This window comes from Scyliorhinus torazame, chromosome 4 (genome assembly GCF_047496885.1).
Source record: "Scyliorhinus torazame isolate Kashiwa2021f chromosome 4, sScyTor2.1, whole genome shotgun sequence".
NCBI classification, from domain to species: Eukaryota; Metazoa; Chordata; class Chondrichthyes; order Carcharhiniformes; family Scyliorhinidae; genus Scyliorhinus; species Scyliorhinus torazame.
Window position 1 is genome coordinate 341,195,784 of NC_092710.1, and position 19,733 is coordinate 341,215,516.

General features: G+C 47.7%; 1 protein-coding gene across 1 annotated transcript in view; it reads left to right on the forward strand.

Moving 5' to 3' along the window:
* LOC140411186 (inactive tyrosine-protein kinase 7-like) overlaps positions 1-19,733 on the forward strand; it is a 473,753-nt gene that overhangs the window by 193,051 nt on the left and 260,969 nt on the right. The window contains exons 3-4 of the mRNA XM_072500275.1: positions 3,305-3,407; positions 10,729-10,916. Of these exons, the coding sequence (XP_072356376.1) occupies positions 3,305-3,407; positions 10,729-10,916 (291 nt within the window). The remainder of the gene's footprint in view (positions 1-3,304; positions 3,408-10,728; positions 10,917-19,733) is intronic.

The following is a 19,733-nucleotide window of genomic DNA, read 5'->3' on the forward strand; positions in this document are numbered from 1 at the left end:
CGGGATAAGGACCCACTGCAATGCGGGTCGTATAGACCAATCTCGCTCCTCAACGTAGATGCTAAGTTGCTGGCAAAAATGTTGGCTACGAGGATTGAGGACTGTGTCCCGGGGGTGATTCACGAGGACCAGACGGGATTCGTAAAGGGTAGGCAGCTAAATACCAATGTGCGAAGGCTCCTAAATGTGATAATGATGCCATCGGTGGAGGGAGAGGCGGAGATAGTGGCAGCTATGGACGCGGAGAAGGCCTTTGACCGAGTGGAGTATCTCTGGGAAGTGTTGCAGAGGTTTGGGTTTGGAGAGGGGTTTATCAGTTGGGTTAAACTACATAGAGCTCCGGTGGCAAGTGTGGTTACGAATCGGCGGAGGTCGGACTATTTTCGGCTGTATCGAGGGACGAGGCAAGGGTGCCCACTGTCCCCCTTGTTGTTTGCACTAGCAATTGAGCCTTTGGCCATGGCATTAAGGGAGTCTGGGAAATGGAGGGGGTGGTCCGAGGGGGAGAGGAGCATTGAGTGTCGCTGTATGCAGACAACCTGTTGCTGTATGTGGCGGACCCAGTGGAGGGGATGGTGGTGGTCATGCAGATCCTAAGGGAGTTTGGGGACTTCTCGGGCTATAAGCTCAATGTAGGGAAGAGCGAGCTCTTTGTGGTGCATCCGGGGGATCAGGGAAGAGGGATAGACGACCTACCGCCGAGGAGGGCGGATAGGAGCTTTTGATACTTGGGGATCCAGGTAGCTAGGAGTTGGGGGGCCCTGCACAAACTTAACTTGACGAGGCTGGTGGAGCAGATGGAGGAGGACTTTAAACGGTGGGACATGTTGCCGCTCTCGCTGGCGGGCAGGGTACAGTCGATTAAAATGGTGGTCCTTCCGAGGTTTCTTTTTGTATTTCAATGCCTTCCAATTGTGATCACCAAGGCCTTTTTAAAGAGGGTAGGCAGGAGAATTATGGGCTTTGTGTGGGTGAGTAAGACCCCGAGGGTAAGGAGGGGGTTCCTGGAGCGAAGTAGGGATAGAGGAGGGCTGGCGTTGCAGAATCTGGGTGGCGACTATTGGGCAGCCAACGTGGCGATGATCCGTAAGTGGGTGATGGAGGGAGAGGGGGCGGCATGGAAGAGGTTGGAGATGGCGTCCTGCAAAGGAACGAGCCTGGGGGCGCTGGTGACTGCACCGCTGCCGCTCTCGCCGACAAGGTACACCACGAGCCCGGTGGTGGCGGCAATGCTATCATTGATGGGACGTTTGCGAGCTTAGGGGCGCTGGAGGGGAAGTTTGGGCTACCCCCGGGAAACGCTTTCAGGTACATGCAAGTGAGGGCGTTTGTGAGGCGGCAGGTGAGGGAATTCCCGCTGCTCCTGGCACAGGGGATTCAAGACCGGGTGATTTCGGACGTATGGGTCGGAGAGGGCAAGGTGTCGGCGATATACCAGGAGATGAAAGAAGAGGGGGAGGCTTTGGTAGAGGAGCTGAAGAGTAAATGGGAAGAGTAGCTGGGGGAGGAGATTGAGGAGGGGCTGTGGGCTGATGCCCTAAGTAGGGTTAATTCCTCGTCCCCGTGTGCCAGACTCAGCCTGATACAGTTTAAGGTAGTTCACAGAGCACACATGACGGGGGCGAGGCTGAGTAGATTCTTTGGGGTGGAGGACAGATGTGGGAGGTGCTCAGGAAGCCCGGCAAACCATGTCCATATGTTTTGGTCATGCCCGGCCCTGGATGGGTTCTGGAGGGGAGTTGCGAGAACAGTATCTAAGGTGGTGAAAGTCCGGGTCAAGCCAAGCTGGGGGCTAGCACTATTTGGAGTAGCGGACGAGCCGGGAGTGCAGGAGGCGAAAGAGGCCGGTATTCTGGCCTTTGCGTCCCTAGTAGCCCGGCGAAGGATCTTGTTAATGTGGAAAGGGGCGAAGCCCTCCAGCGTGGAAGCCTGGATAAATGATATGGCAGGGTTTATCAAGTTGGAGAGGATAAGGTTTGCCTTGAGAGGGTCTGCGCAGGGGTTCTACAGGCGGTGGCAACCGTTCCTAGACTATCTCGCGGAGCGTTAGGTGAAGGTTGGTCAGCAGCAGCAGCAACCCAGGGGGGGGGGGTGGGGGGGGGGGGGGGAGGGGGGGGGGGGGGTTGGTGAGAGGGGGTATATCTTCCTTAGGGGGGGGGGGGAGAGGAGGGAGGGGGAAGGGTTTTTTTTTTCTGGGGGGCATTTGAGCAAGAAAATACATGAATGATCCGGAAAACTGAAATGTCCGGGAGGAATCCAATGTACAAAGTTCTGTATCATATTGACTTGCCATGTTCATGTCTTGCTATGCGAGCTTTCCTTCTTTTGTATTACGGGGGGGGGTTGTTTGTAAGGTTGAAAATTTTGTTTAAAAATTCTTAATAATTATATTTTTTTTAAAAAAGGAAATATATCGCCGTTCCTTCACTGTTGTTGGGTCAAAATCTTGGGACTGCCTCCCTAACAGCACTGTACTTGCATCACATGGACTGCGGGTTGGGTCCCGAAGGTTGGCTGGTTGGTAAAAATGGGTCCCTGGAAAAAAAGCTGGAAGAACACTGCCTAAACCCATGGATTATTGGACAGCATCTTTAACTTTCAGAACATACCAATTGTTTACCACATAATGCCTGGGCAAACTTATTCCATATATTTGGCCGAAATCTTAAATCATTCTGCTCTACCCTGTTTTATAACCTACGTTGTGCATTGATCTGAATGTGTGCTTGTGGCCTGTCCCTGTGTGGATGATCTTATGTATTTCTTTTTGTAATGACGGTTATTGGTTCAAAAAAGTGAGGGAATTACTCTGTTTGAATAAATCAGACCAGCAATAAAAAGTTATCCGAATGCACTTATAACCTTATCTTGTTACATTAAGCATTTCTTCAATTTGATGATCATGTTATCATTTAATGGTTTTAGAAAGTGAATGTATGACTTGAAGGCACTGTATTCAACCGAAAATTAGACTGACCTTGCCTGAACTCCTCCATGCAGTGATCTCCTGATACAAAAACAGAGTTGCAACTCCACTACTTTGCATGTATTATGATCAAGAATTATAGATTAGATTATCCAAACTGATTTTACATAGGGTGGTGCGAGTCTGTGTGTGTGGGATAGTCCGAGGAGGGCATATTGCTGAATAAGGAAACATGGAAAGTTAGTTGTCGGATTGCCTTACAACATAAAGCAAGGACCCGGTGATCAATACCAGGCATCTGGAGAAAGTCTGTTTTTGAGAAGATCCAATTTTTTTTTTTGCTTTCGTCTTCATCAAATTTGTCTTCCTTTATTTCAGGGATAGAGACGGGAGGAGTAATTCTGAAAGATCCACCCGTCATGTCTGAAATACAAACATCTGCTCCAGTCACGCTGCGCTGTCACATTGATGGGCACCCTCGGTAAGAAAGCCTTTGCTCGATTGAATAGCTCCAATATTTCCCATGTGGTACAGGCAGCCTACTTTATTCAGTCAGGTGCAGCATTTTCAATTGGAAGTCAATTATGCTGTTATATTACACACGTCACTTCAGGCAACATCGTTATCTTGAAAGGTAAAAATGAATGTAAATTGGTAGTTGTAGATCACCTGAATAAGGATATTGTTAAAATAAGGATTTATTTTCCCAGCAATGTTAAAGCAATTGGAGTTGGGGTAAATTCTGAATAGTGGTTGATGGGCTATCTCCGTTTATTACCCTGATATGTTGGCCTTGTATGATTTACATCACTTATCCGGTGAAGAGCTTTATTTTCCTGCAATTCTTCAAAATGCAATCCGACTCATCATATGAACTTAAATGCAGTATTATTTCTCTGCACCCTCCCTCCCCCTCCCCCCCAACCTGTTTGCCTAAACCATTACAGATTGTTTTAATAAATTCATCCAAATCCACCTTGTACGTTTTGTCATTTTTGAAGTGACTGGACTCCAAGCTCTTAGTTGATGTTGGTGACAAGGTCTCTAGATTTTCTGTTTTCTTTTTCTGAATTTGTACGATTGAAATACAATTCTTCCCACTTTCATGAGGCATAATACTAAACTAAGTTCAATTGCACTTTTGGCCTTATGGTATTTGGTTTGCTTGTCTGCAACTTCTTTTTTGATCTATCAATTTTGCCAATGGGATCAGAGAAGAGAAGTATTCCCTGCACCAAACAGGGAAAATTGTTCGAAGAATCACTGGAACTACAGCATGTTAACATTTGATATTTGAATTCTGGTGGGGTTAACCTTAACTTTGGATTTCATCTCTCAAAGTAGTCATCTGGTTCAATGCACAGTCTGCTGCCAGGAGAAGAAACAGGAAATAGGAGCAGGAGGAAGTCATACGGCCCTTCGAGCATGCTCTGCCATTCAGTATGATCGTGGCTGATCATCCAACTCAATTGCCTAATCCCGCCTCTCTCCCCCCCCCCCCCCCCCCCCCCCTCATCCTTTGATTCCCTTCGTCCTAAGTGCAATATAATAAGAATAATCACTTATTGTCACAAGTAGGCTTCAATGAAGTTACTGCGAAACGCCCCTAGTCGCCACATTCCTGTGCCTGTTCGGGGAGGCTGGTACGGGTCTATATCTAACTCCTTCTTGAAAACATAGTGGTTTGGCCTCAACTACTTCCTGTGGGAATGAATTCCAAGGATTATTACTCTCAGGGTGAAGAAATTCCTGCTCATCTCAGTCCTAAATGGTCTACCCTGTATCCTCAGACCGCGACCCCTAGTTCTGGATGCCTATCATTGGGAACATCTTTCCTGCATCTACCCTATCTAGTCCTGTTAGAATTTTATAGGTTTCTATGAGATATCCCTTATTCTTCTGAACTCCAGAAAATACAGTCCTTTAAAAAAATCTTTTAAAAATTCCATTAAGGGGCAATTTAGCGTGGTCAATCCACCAACCCTGCACAACTTTGGGTTCTGGGGATGAGACCCATGCAGACACTGGGAGAATGTGCAAACTCCACATGGACAGCGACCTGGAGCCGGGATGGAACCCGGGTTCTCGGGTACTGAGGCAGCATTGTTAACCACTGCGACAATGTGCCGCCGCAAATACAATCCTAACCAATTCAATCTCTCCTCCTATGGCCGTCCTGCCGTCCCAGGAATAAGTCTGGTAAACCTTCGCTGCACTCCCTCTTAGCAAAAACATGCATTCTCAGATAAGGAGGCCAAAACTGCACACACTATTCCAGGTGTGGCATCACCAAAGCCCTGTGTAATTGTAGTAAGACATCCCTGTTCCTGTACGTGAAACCTCTCGCAAAGAAGGCCAACATATTATTTGTCTTCTTTACTGCCTGATGTACCCGCATGCTTACCTTCAGCAACTGGTATATGAGGACACCCAGTCTTGTTGTACATTCTCCTCTCCTAATTTATGGCCAGTCAGATAATTGTCTGCCTGCTCGTTTTTGCTACCAAAGTGGATAACGTCGCATTTCTTCAAATTATACTGCATCTGTCATTCATTTACCCACTCATTCAACTTGTCCAAATCACACTGAAGGGTCTCGGCATCCTCCTCACAGCTCACTCTCCCACTCAACTTGGCGTCACCTGCAAATTTGGAGAAATTACATTTTGTTCACTCATAAAAATCATGAATATATATTGTGAATAGCTGGGGTCCCAACACCGATCCCTGTGGTACCTGCCTGCTAATTGGAAAAAGACCCGTTAATTCCTACTCTTTGCTTCCTGTCTGCCAACCAGCTTTTCTACCCGTCTCTATACACTACCCCTAATCCCATGCGCTTTAAAAGCCTTCTGAAAGTCCAGATAAACCACATTAACAGGCTCCCCCCATATCAACTCTACTCGTTCCATCCTTGAAGAATTTCAGTAGATTTGTCGAGCATAATTTCCTCTTCATAAATCCATGCTGACTCTGTCTGATCCTGCCACTGTTTGCTAAGAGCTCTGCTATAAAATCTTTGATAATGGATTCTAGAATTCTCCCCACTACCGATGTCAGGCTTACTGGTCTATAATTCCCTGTTTTCTCTCTACCTCCCTTTTTAAATAGTGGAATTACATTAGTTACTCTCCAATCTGTAGGAACTGTTCCAGAGTCTATTTGTCCTGTTGTTTTTCTTGGCCAATTTATATGCTTCTTCCTTGGATCAAATACTATCCCTAATTTCCCTTGTAAGTCATGGATTGGCCACCTTTCCCGTTTTATGTCAGACAGAAATAGCAGTTCCCCGTGTGCTCCTTGAATGTTTGCCATTGCCTATCCAGTCATCCCTTTAAGTAACGTTTCCCAGTTGATCATAGCCAACTCATGCCTCATATCATCGGAGTTTTCTTTATTAAGATTAATCTATTTATTAAGGTGTGTGTGAATCTATTTGCAATCCATATCACAGCAGCTCCCACCTCCTTACAATTCCAGATGACATCTTTTCAACATGCCCATACCTCCTTTGACAGCACCTCCCAAACCTGTGATCTCCATCACCTAGAAGGGCAAAGGCAGCTGATGCATGAGAACTTCACCAATTGCAAGTTCCTTTCCAAGCCACACACCATCTTGACTTGGAGCTCTGTTGCCATTCCTTCACTGTCATTGGGTCAAAATCTTGGATCTCCCTCCCTAACAACACTGTGGGTATATCTGTACCAATGGACTGCAGTGATTCACGAAGAAGGCAGCTCACCACCACCTCCTTGAGGGCAGTTAGGGATGGGGACCAAATGCTGGCCTTTCAAGGGATGCTCACAACCCGTGATATTTTTCAAAGTCTGAAAGTCTATGCAGGCACATGGCTGATGTTGGGGACCTATGATATACTGAGATGGTGAAGGATTTACAAATAAGGACAATCCTTTTTACTTTGAAGCATTTGGGGCCAGAAGCTGGATGCGGTGACATTGGGGGAGCTTTGCATATGGTCGGTGCAGGCAATAAATGAGCTGGTGTGTATTTGGAATGGAACACCAGAGACTGGCAGGAGAGCTTTAGCGAAATTTTATCTGGCAGTGAAATATACTGACATGTTCATTTAATAGTGGGAGTGAAGGGTTAATGTGAAAATGTGAATGGGTCATTTTGATGATGAATAAGCTGGAGTTTGCAGCTCAGCTCAGTCTGCAAACAGGCCCCCTTAATTTGGAGTTTGCAGCTCAGCTCAGTCTGCAAACAGGTCCCCTTAATTTGGAGTTTGCAGCTCAGCTCAGTCTGCAAACAGGTCCCCTTAATTTGGAATTTGCAGCTCAGCTCAGTCTGCAAACAGGCCCCCTTAATTTGGCGTTTGTGGCGAGAGTGCAGAGTTATTGGCTGGTGGGTACAGATCATTGTCGCCAGCTGGAGGATGTTTGGGCTCTTCTGTCATAGAAGTAATCCAACAGCACATAAGTAGTTGTGGTGTTGAGGATTGTGGTGGGAAATAATTCTGGGTCGTAGAGTTTTACAGCATAAACCCGTCGGCCCATCCTGTCCATGCCGGCCATCCAGAACCTATCTATTCTCATCCCATTTTCCAGCAGTTGGTCCATAGCTCTGCATGCTATGACATTTCAAGTGCTCATATAAATTTGTTTCAAATGTTGTGAGGGTTCCTGCCTCTACCACCCTTTCAGGCAGTGAGTTCCAGATTCCCACCACCCTCTGGATGAAAAATTATTTCCTCAAATCCTCTCTTAATCTCTTTCCTCTTACCGTAAATCTATGCCCCCTGGTTATTGGCCCCTCTACCATGGGGAAAGGTTCCTTCCTATCTACCCTATCTATATTTTTCATAATTTTACACATATCGATCAATAATAATAATAATCTTTATTGTCACAAGTAGGCTTACATTAACACTGTAATCATAGATTATCATAGAATTCATTCGGCCCATCGAGTCTGCACCGGCTCTTGGAAAGAGCACCCTACCCAAGGTCCACACCTCCACCCTATCCCCATAACCCAGTAACCCCACCCAACACTAAGGGCAATTTTGGACACTCAAGGGCAATTTAGCATGACCAATCCACCTAACCTGCACATCTTTGGACTGTGGGAGGAAACCGGAGTACCCGGAGGAAACCCACGCACACACGGGGAGGATGAAGTTACTGTGAAAATTCCCTAGTTGCCACACTCCGGCGCCTGTTCGGGTATACTGAGGGAGAATTCAGAATATCCAATTCACCTAACAAGCACTTCTTTCGAGACTTGTGTGAGGAAACCGGAGCGCCCGGAGAAAACCCACGCAGACACTGGGAGAACGTGCAGACTCCGCACAGACCGTGACCCAAGCCGGGAATTGAACTGGCGCTGTGAAGCAACCGTGCTAACCACTATTGTACACTATGGCGAAGGATGATGTAGGTATTGAAATCAGAGAGGGGAACTGTGATATAACTGAACAAATTAACAATGGAAGGGAGAAGGTATTAGGGGTTTGGGAAACTTAAAAGTGCATAAATCCCCAAGCCCACCAAAATTATCCCAGGCGGCTGTGGGAGGCAAGGGGGGAGATTGCAGGGCCTCATGGGTTATGTTGAAATGCGGCAAGCTATGATATGTACAAATTATAAAGTTCACCAGCTAAACAAAACAAAATGGTAAGGAAATGTTAAATCCAAATTCAACTGAGAGTATGATAATGGGGCACAAACCTGTAAAAATTAAATTCAAGGCTAATGCCAGCAGGTTAATCAAGGTTAATCCCAGAGCTGAAGGGGTTGGATTATGAGGAGAGGTTGAGTAGACTGGGACTGTACTCGTTGGAATTTAGAAGGATGAGGGGGGATCTTATAGAAACATATAAGATTATGAAGGGAATAGATAGGATAGATGTGGGCAGGTTGTTTCCACTGGCGGGTGAAAGCAGAACTAGGGGGCATAGCCTCAAAATAAGGGGAAGTAGATTTAGGACTGAGTTTAGGAGAAACTTCTTCACCCAAAGGGTTGTGAATCTATGGAATTCCTTGCCCAGTGAAGTAGTAGAGGCTCCTTCATTAAATGTTTTTAAGATAAAGATAGATAGTTTTTTGAAGAATAAAGGGATTAAGGGTTATGGTGTTCGGGCGGGAAAGTGGAGCTGAGTCCACAAAAGATCAGCCATGATCTCATTGAATGGTGGAGCAGGCTCGAGGGGCCAGATGGCCTACTCCTGCTCCTAGCTCTTATGTTCTTCAGGAGTGAATGCTATGTATACTACATTTTGGGGAAAAAATGATAGAAATAAATACCCTGGAACTATTTGAGCAACTGCTGGGATGCTACATTGAGGAGCTGTAGAATTGTTCTGTCTGGGTGTTGAAATGAAATGAAATTAAAATCGCTTCTTGTCACAAGTAGGCTTCAAATGAAGTTACTGTGAAAAGCCCCTAGTCGCCACATTCCGGCACCTGTTCGGGGAGGCTGGTACCACTCCAGATGTTATTTGCTGAGCAAGCTAAATCCAAGAGGGAAACTTGTCTTTGTGATCATAACCATTTTCATGTATTCTGAAAATTAGGAGAAACCTACTGATTCCATGAGCTTCGAGTTCCAGGAACACTTGGGATTTTAAAATTTATAAGATTTTATTAATGGGAAGAAAATAAATCATGGGCACACTAGATTAAAGTTGTATGGTTAAAACAGTTTTACAAAACCTCCAAAATAATCCACTTGGTCAGAATATACAAGTAAACACCTGGTTGGCCAAAATTCCTTATGGATTTTTAACTTTAAAAATCCAGTTATATTACTTAAACTGCTGTCACTTTAGTAAAGGTATGCCACACGACTTCTCACCTGCTTCCACTTTTGTGGAAATCCAAGAAATTTCAGAAACGAGACTGCTTTCAGAAACAAAGGCGTTTCTGAATGGCTGCTTCAGATTTCACACATTCCCTCGGCATCCTGATGCCATCACTCTCTGGACAAAACGTTTCCAAAATATAAAAATATTTTAGTTTTCTTATTGCCTCTGCTTTTGGGTAAGATAAAATGTAATAACTTTCCCTTGTTTACTTAACAAACAGCCATAAAAGACCCTTGCTCCCTTTTAAATTTAACAGCTGAAAAGCCTATCTATCTCCTAATGTAAATTTTTTAAGTCTACTCCTATACTTATAAATCCATTTCATCATGGCCTCCTATTAAAAATGCATGCATTTCGCACCTTCACTCCTTTTTCAACTCTCTCAAACAAGTTGTCGCTATTACCTTTCCCTTGCCTTATTAAATCAATGTTATATACACACGCGCACACACTTTTACTGCCTAACACAATCTTCCCAAAAAATATTTTCCATCCTCACAGTGTCAAAGAGTGTAACAGGTCATTTACAAAGTATTGATCAGTAGTAATTTCTAAATCCCAGTTTAATTCTGTCTGTTCAGTCAAACAGCTGTCTAAGAATAAAAATTGTTCTCGGTTCCCAGTGAGGTGGTGAGGATTATTTAATGCCGCTAACTCCTGATGTAGAGTATCCACCTTTCCCTGGGAGCTCCAAGGAATCTTCACACAAATTCTTAATTTACTGCTTACAATATTAGTTCTTTACGTGGCTACATGATTTCTTTAAATTGTTTCTGCAATAATTGTGGATAAATGGGTTGAGTGTTTTGTTTATTTTTTCAGCTTTTGGCCTGCCTTTTATTAATTTTGAGGACAAACAGAAAAACTATTTTGTAATTCTGATGTTCAAATTCGAATATTTTCTTCCATATGTTTTCATCCTTGCCTTTGAACATCGCCTCATGACACTTGTTTTTATTTCTGCAATCTTTAGTCCCAACTGGCAATGGTTCAGAGATGGTATCCAGTTAACAGATGCAAGCCATTATACGTTCAACAACAAAGAGCGCAGTTTGACCCTGAAAAGTGCCAGCCCCGATGATAATGGGGTTTATTACTGCTGTGCAAGGAACGCTGTGGGAAATGTTTGCAGCAATGATAACTTCACCCTGATGATCATCGGTAAGTTGTAAAGGTTGAAATTTGCTCTTCTGGATATCTGCATCATAGAGCGTTAGAACAGATTGAAGACAGAATAGTCAGCTCAAGTAATACATATATAAATATAAAGGTAGCCCAGCCAAATTATTTGGCTTTGAATAACATTGTAAATCAGAATGTCAAAGCTTACCATAATGAACATATTGAATAGATTCCCAGATTGACTACTTTAAAAGAGAATTAATTCAGTAACTGTTGAGAAGGGGCGTTGGGCTGTAGCGATAATGGGTTGGATCTGCTAGAAAATGGGTGTGTTGATTAGGCACAACATTATTTGTTTTTGTAAAACATTTTATTAAGGTATTTGTAATTTTATAACCATAACAGTAAACAGTACAAATATAAACATAGTGCATAAACCATCTCCATGCCTACCAAATCCCACCTACCCTAAACAGAAAATAGCCTCACTTCCCCCCCTCCCCCCCACCTTCTTGCCTCTGCTGACAGTTTTCCCCGAAGAAGTCGACAAACAGCTGCCCCTCCAGACGAACCATAGCATTGACCCTCTTAAGGCAAACTTAATTTTTTCAAGTCTGAGAAATCTGGCCATGTTGCTGACCCAGATCTCTGATTTAGGGGGCTTTGAGTCCCTCCACGCTAACAATATCCGTCTCTGGGCTACCAAGGAGGCAAAGGCCAAGACGTCGGCCTCTCTCGCCCCCTGGACTCCCGGATCTTCCGACATCCCAAAAATCGCCACCTCTGGACTCGGCACCATCCTTGTTTTTAGCACCGTAGACATGACCTCTGCAAATCCCTGCCAGAATCCCCTAAGCTTCGGAAAAATTGCTTATTGTCGCAAGTAGGCTTCAAATGAAGTTACTGTGAAAAACCTCTAGTCGCCACATTCTGGTGCCTGTTCGGGGAGGCTGGTACGGGATTAACTCCTCTATCTGAGTTACCTCCGACTCCATGAGTTCTTTATAGATATCCGAGAACTTCCCCTCTCCCACCCCCGTTCTGGAAACTACCCTGTCCTGTATCCCCCGTGGCAGTAGGAGCGGAAAGGTCGAAACCTGCCTTCGCAAAAAATCCCGTGTCTGCAGCTATCTAAATCCATTCCCTCCCGGCAATTCAAATTTTTCTCTAAATCCTCCAAACAGGGAAAGCTCCCATCTATGAATAAATCTCCCACCGTCTGGATCCCTCCTCTCTGCCATCTCCGAAACCCCCCATTTAACCTCCCAGGAACAAACCGATGATTATTACAAATTGGAGCCCAGACCGATGCTCCCTCCGCTCTCACATGCTTCCTCCACTGCCCCAGACTCTCAGGGCCGCCATTACCTACGGGCTTGAGGAGTATCGGGCTGGTGAGAACGGCGGAGGTGCCGTTACCAATGCGCCCTGAATTGTGTCCTTACACGATGCCGCCTCTACTCGCTCTCCCCCCCCCAACCTACCTGCTTCATAATCATGGCTATGTTTGCTGCCCAGTAATAGTTGCTAAAGTTCGGCAACCCCAACCCACCCTCCCCCTGACTACGCTCCAGCAGCAATTTCTTCACTCGTGGCGTTTTACCCGCCCACACACAATCAGAAATCACCTTATTTACCCGTTTAAAAAATGCCTTTGGGATAAAGATGGGGAGGCACTGGAAAACAAACCGAAATTGCAGGAGGACCGTCAATTTTCACGGTCTGTACCCTCCCCGCCAGTGAGAGCGGGAGCATGTCCCACCTTCGAAAGTCCTCCTTCATTTCTTCCACTAGCCGGGTCAGGTTTAGTTTCTGTAACAGCCCCCAGTCCCGTGTCACCTGGATTCCCAAATAACAGAAGCTCCCTCCCACCACTCTGAACGGCAGCTCTCCCAGTCTCCTCTCCTGCCCCCTTGCCTGGATTGCAAACATCTCACTTTTCCCCATATTCAATTTGTACCCCGAAAACCGGCCAAATTCCCCTAAAATCCGCATAATCTCCCCCATCTCCCCTAACGGGTCGGAAATATACAGGAGCAGGTCGTCAGCTTATAGCGAGACTCTGTGAGGCACAGCATTATTAACGTACAATTTAACCAGCAAGTTTCAGGCCAAGAACCTCCAAGGCTGCTTCTTCACTGTTCAACATACAAATGACACTGCATCCTTGGCCTCTCACATCTTCAAGGACTTGTTGAATTTGAAAATTAATTACCCAATAAACTCTCCACAGAAAGTTACGTTGGGTAAGTAAGAGCACAAGGCCTTTACAATGATGTGCTAATTGTTAATGCAATCAAGCTCTTTGTCCCAGAATGGAAATGGTTCAACAAAGAAGAAACATGAAAAGTACAGCATAGGAACAGGCCCATCGGTCCGACAGGCCTGTGCCGATCATGATACCCTATCTAACAAATCAACTTCTAGTTCATTGTGTCCAATCTCATGCATGTGTAGTCAATTGTTGGGGAGATCTCAAAAATGCCAAATGTTATTCTTTTCCCTTTTCTTTCCCTGTTAAACTAGGAGGGGCAGGAGATAGCGTAGTGGCAATTTCACTGAACAAGTTAACCAGAGGGCCTATGTTAATGCTGTGGGCACAGATTCAAATACCACCAGCAAAGCTGGTGAAATTTAAATTCAAATCTTTAAATTTGAAATTAAAAGTTAAAAGAAAATGTGCCATCCTTATCTGTTCTGACCTACATGTGACTCCAGATGCACCGCAATGTGGTTGACTCTTAAATGCCCTCTGAAATGGCTTGCCATTTAGTTTTATTAAACTGCTAAAAAGGCGAAATGGAATTTGGACGGCACGGTAGCATCGTGGTTGGCACTGTTGCTTCACAGCGCCAGGGTCCCAGGTTCGATTCCCGGCTTGGGTCACTGTCTCTGTGGAGTCTGCACGTTCTCCCCGTGTCTACATGGGTTTCCTCCGGGTGCTCCGGTTTCTTCCCACAATTCCAGAAAGTCGTGCTGTTAGGTAATTTGGACATTCTAAATTCTCCTTCAGGCGCCCAAACAGGCGCCATAGTGTGGTGACGAGGAGCGTTTCACAGTAACTTCATTGCAGTGTTCATGTAAGCCTACTTGTGACAATGAAGATTATTATTCTTAAACAGATGGACCACCCGGCATTGCCGAGGCACAATAGTGGCAAACTCAGTCCTGTTGACCGTGTAAAGTTCTCTTTACTAATATCTGAGGTCTTGTGCCAAAGTTGGGAAAGCTGTCTCACAGACTGGTCAAGCAATAGCCTGAAATAGTCACTCACCAAATCATACTTTGCAGATGATGTCTCAGACACCCGATCACCATCCCTGGGTATGTTTTATGCCAGAGGTGGCGGCACTGCTATACAGTTAGGAGGGAGTTTGCGCTTGTAGTTCTTTTAAAAAATATATATATTTTATTAAAGTTTTTCGATCAAACAAAAATTTCCCATTTTACAACTTTGTAATAATATATACGTTGATCGTTTTTTAAATAAATAATATGCTAACTAACGGCAACTGCCAACAACAAAATAAGAAACAACAGAAATAATAACTAAAATAGTAACTTTGTGAAATCAAATATAAATAACTAATATATAAACACACACATAAAACCCCTGAAGACCCAAGTGAGCCCTCTTCTCCCCCCCCCCCCCCCCCTCCCCCCTGGGCTGCTGCTGCTACTGCCTTTCCTATTTTCCCTTCTCGCTCTGCGAGATAGTCGAGGAACGGTTGCCACCGCCCGGTGAACCCCTGAGCCGAACCTCTTAATGCATATTTTATCCGCTCCAGTTTTATAAACCCTGCCGTGTCGCTGATCCAGGCCTCCACACCCGGGGGCTTAGCTTCTTTCCACATAAGTAGAATCCTTCGCTGGGCTACTAGGGAAGCAAAGGCCAACACGTCGGCCTCTCTCGCCTCCTGCACTCCCGACTCATCTGCAACCCCAAATATAGCCAACCCCTCAGGTGCGTCTCCTGGAGCATGACCACGTCTGCCTTTAGTTTCTTTAGGTGCGCAAATACCCTTGCCCTCTTAATCGGCCCATTCAACCCTCTCACGTTCCACGTGATCAACCGGGTTGGGGGGCTCTTACCCCCCCCCCCCCCTCGTCGACTAGCCCCCCCCCCCAGATCTCTTTCAAGCTTAGTTGCTCCCCCCATATTGCTTCCGGAAGTCAGCAAACTCTGGCTGACCTCAGCTTCCCCCGTTTATCCTTAGCCTCCCATTATGTGAGGCCCCCTCCTTCCTGCGCCCCCTTTTCCCGCCACAATTTCCATAGCGTGGGAACAAAGCCCACGCTTCCCTCTCGGCCCTGCCCCTGATGGCGCAGCTCCCTCTCTCCTTCCCCCTCCCCTTCCCCACCGGCGCCCATATTTCTTTGTGTGTCCCCCCTTCGAGGGGAAAGAAAATTTGCCCCCATCTGATTCACAGTCCCTTGCCACCACCTCGTTACTTCATTTCAAACACTCATTCTCAAATCTAGTCCAACTTCTCCTCTTCAATAAATGTCCATGTCTCCTCTGCCCTCTCGAAGTAGTGGTGTTTACCCTGGAGTGTAACCCACAGTCTTGCCGGCTGCAACATTCCGAATTTCACTTTCCTCTTGTGGAGCACCGCCTTGGCCCGATTGAAACTCGCCCTCCTTCTCGCCACCTCCGCACTCCAATCCTGATACATGCGGATCACTGCGTTCTCCCACCTGCTGCTCCGTGTCTTTTTCGCCCATCTCAGGACCATCTCCCTGTCCTTGTAGCGGTGGAACCTCACCACTATTGCTCGAGGTATTTCTCCTGCCTTTGGTCTTCTCACGAGGACTCGATATGCCCCCTCCACTTCCAGGGGGCCCGTCGGGGCCTCAGCTCCCATTAAGGTATGGAGCATCATGCTCACAAAAGCCCCAACGTCTGCTCCCTCTGCCCCTTCGGGAAGACCCAAGATTCTTAAGTTCTTCCTCCTCGAGCTATTTTCCAGGGCTTCCAGTCTCTCCATACACCTCTTATGCAGTGCCTCGTGCGTCTCCGTCTTCAGCACCAAGCCCTGTATCTCGTCCTCATTTTCGGCAGCTTTTGCCTTCACTCCACGGAGCTCCATCTCTTGGGTCTTCTGCGCCTCCTTTAACCCCTCAATCGCCTGCAGCATCGGCACCAGCACCTCCTTCTTGAGCTCCTCCACACATCGCCGGAGGAATTCTTGCTGTTCCAGGCCCCATACCAACTGGCCGCCCTCCGCCGCCATCTTGCTTCTCACTTCCCTTCTTTGCCGCTGCTCCAGACGATCCTTCACAATCTGGTCACTATTATCTCTCCTGTCCATTCACATCCGGGGGGACTCCCTTCTATGTCACCTCACAGTGGGTTTAGCATTCGGAAATTGCCGTTGGGGCTCCCGATAAAAGCCCAAAAGTCCGTTATAATGGGAGGTGCCGAAACGTGCGACTTAGCTGGTCTTCGCCGCACCCGGAAGTCGCGCTTGTAGTTCTTAACATTGACTTCAGACTCCATGAAATCTCATGGAATCTGGTCTGTCATGGCCACCTACCACTCCCCAATCAGCTGATGGATCAGTGCTTTCCATGTTGAATACAAATTGGAAGAAGCACTGCAGCTGGCAAGGGCACAGAATATATTTCAATGTCCATCACCAAGAGTGGCTTGGTAACACCACTACTACCCAAGCTGGTGAAGTCCTAAAGGACATAGCGGTTAGACTACGTCTAGGACAGGTGGCGAGGAACCAACAAGAGAGGAAAATCTATTTTTTTCATTCGGCCATTGGATGTGGGCATCACTGGCTAGGCCGGCATTTGTTGCCCACCCCTAATTGCCCTTGAGAAGGTGGTAGTGAGCTGCCTTTGTCAACAGCTGCAATCCACGTGCTGTAGGAACACCCACAGTGTGGTTAGAAAAGGTGTTCAAGCAGTTGGGTGATGTAGTTCCAAATCAGGGTGGTGTGTGACTTGGAAGGGAACTTCCAGATGGTATATTCCCATACATCTGCTGCCATTGTTCTTCTAGCTGGTACAGGCCGTGGGTTTGGAAGGTGCTGAAGAGCCTTGGTGAGTTGCTGCAGTGCACCTTGTGGATAGCGCACACTATCTGCAACATTCACTCCCTCCACCTCCGGTGAATAGTGGCAGCCGGTTGTGCCACCTAACATATTGGCATGGGTAGAAGATTCACTAGCTAAGAGGAAATGGAGAGTAGACATAAATGGGTCATTTTCTGTTTGGCAGGAAGGAGTAAATGACTTGGATGAAGGGACGAAGGTATGGTTGCTAAATTAGCTGATGATACAAAGCTAGGATATTATACATAGGAAGGAAAGTAATTGTGAAGAGGACATGAGGAGGGTTTGTAAAGGATTTAAAGAAGCATTATTTCTTGGTCTACGGGTGTTGCTGGGCCAGTGTTTATTGCCTATCCCGAATTACCCTTGAACTGTGTGGCTTGCTCGGCCATTTAAGAGTCAATCACACTGCTGCGGTAAAGATGGTAGATTGGGACATTAGTGAACCAGCTGGGCTTTTATGTCAATCGACATTGGTTTCATTGTCATCATTGGACTTCTAATTCCAGATTCTTACTGAATTCAAATTTCATCATCTGCCATGGTGGGTTTTGAACCCGGCTCCAAAGAGCACTACCCTGGGTCTCTGGATTACCAGTCCAGTGAGAATACCACTACACCACTGCTTCCCTGACATAAATAGGCTAAGTGAATGGGCAAAGCTCTGGCAAATGGTGCATAATGTAGGTCAATGTGAAATTGTCCATTTTGGCAGGAAGAATAAAAAGGCTTATTATCTAAATGGTGAGAGATGCAGAACTCTTGAGTACATGAATCGCAAAAGGTCAGTCTGCAGGTACGGCAAATAAGCTAATAGAATATTATTGTCGATTGTGAATTCAAAAGTAGGGAGGTTATGCTTCAGTTATGAGAGGGCATTGATGAGATCATGTCTAGAGTACTGTGTGGTCCTATTTAAGGAGGGAATTAAATGTGTTGGAAGCAGTTCAGTGAAGGTTTACTGGGCTGATACCTGGAATGGGTGGGTTGTCATATGAATAAAGGTTGGACAGGATAGGCTTGTATCCGCTGGAGTTTAAAAGAATCTGAGGCAACTTCATAGAAACATACAAGATCCTGAGGCATCTTGACAGGGTGGCTGTGGAGAGGACGATTCCTCTTCTGGGAGAATCTAGAATTAAAGGTCATGGTTTTAAAATAAGGAGTCGCTCATTTAAGACAGATGAGGATTTTTTAAATTTTTGAATATCATTAGTCTTTCGAACCCTCTTTCTCAAAAGGCAGTGGAAGAAGGGTCTTTTTTTCAAGGCAGAGCCAGATAGATTCTTGATTAACAACGGGGTGAAAGGTTGATTAACAACGGGGTGAAAGGTTGATTAACAACGGGGTGAAAGGTTTTGGGGGGGGCAGCAATGTAGAGCTGAGGTTACAATTAGATCAGCCATGATTTTGTTGAATGGCAGAGCAGGCTAGAGGGGCCAAATGACCCACTCCAGCTCCTAGTTTGTATTTTTGTACAATCGTGGTGCTGGCGAGGGCGATGGTGCTGGGGAGGGCGATGGTGCTGGCGAGGGCGATGGTGCTGGCGAGGGCGATGGTGCTGACGAGGGCGATGGTGCTGACGAGGGCGATGGTGCTGGCGAGGGCGATGGTGCTGGGGAGGGCGATGGTGCTGGGGAGGGCGATGGTGCTGGGGAGGGCGATGGTGCTGGCGAGGGCGATGGTGCTGGCGAGGGCGATGGTGCTGGCGAGGGCGATGGTGCTGGCGAGGGCGATGGTGCTGGCGAGGGCGATGGTGCTGGCGAGGGCGATGGTGCTGGCGAGGGCGATGGTGCTGGCGAGGGCGATGGTGCTGGCGAGGGCGATGGTGCTGGCGAGGGCGATGGTGCTGGCGAGGGCGATGGTGCTGGCGAGGGCGATGGTGCTGGCGAGGGCGATGGTGCTGGCGAGGGCGATGGTGCTGGCGAGGGCGATGGTGCTGGCGAGGGCGATGGTGCTGGCGAGGGCGATGGTGCTGGCGAGGGCGATGGTGCTGGCGAGGGCGATGGTGCTGGCGAGGGCGATGGTGCTGGCGAGGGCGATGGTGCTGGCGAGGGCGATGGTGCTGGCGATGGTGCTGGCGAGGGCGAGGGCGATGGTGCTGGCGAGGGCGATGGTGCTGGCGAGGGCGATGGCGATGGTGCTGGGGAGGGCGATGGTGCTGGGGAGGGCGATGGTGCTGGGGAGGGCGATGGTGCTGGCGAGGGCGATGGTGCTGGCGAGGGCGATGGTGCTGGCGAGGGCGATGGTGCTGGCGAGGGCGAGGGCGATGGTGCTGGCGAGGGCGATGGTGCTGGCGAGGGCGATGGTGCTGGCGAGGGTGCTGGGGAGGGCGATGGCGATGGTGCTGGGGAGGGCGATGGTGCTGGGGAGGGCGATGGTGCTGGGGAGGGCGATGGTGCTGGGGAGGGCGATGGTGCTGGCGAGGGCGATGGTGCTGGCGAGGGCGATGGTGCTGGCGAGGGCGATGGTGCTGGCGAGGGCGATGGTGCTGGCGAGGGCGATGGTGCTGGCGAGGGCGATGGTGCTGGGGAGGGCGATGGTGCTGGGGAGGGCGATGGTGCTGGGGAGGGCGATGGTGCTGGGGAGGGCGATGGTGCTGGGGAGGGCGATGGTGCTGGGGAGGGCGATGGTGCTGGCGAGGGCGATGGCGCTGGCGAGGGCGATGGCGCTGGCGAGGGCGATGGTGCTGGCGAGGGCGATGGTGCTGGCGAGGGCGATGGTGCTGGCGAGGGCGATGGTGCTGGGGAGGGCGATGGTGCTGGCGAGGGCGATGGGGAGGGCGGTGACG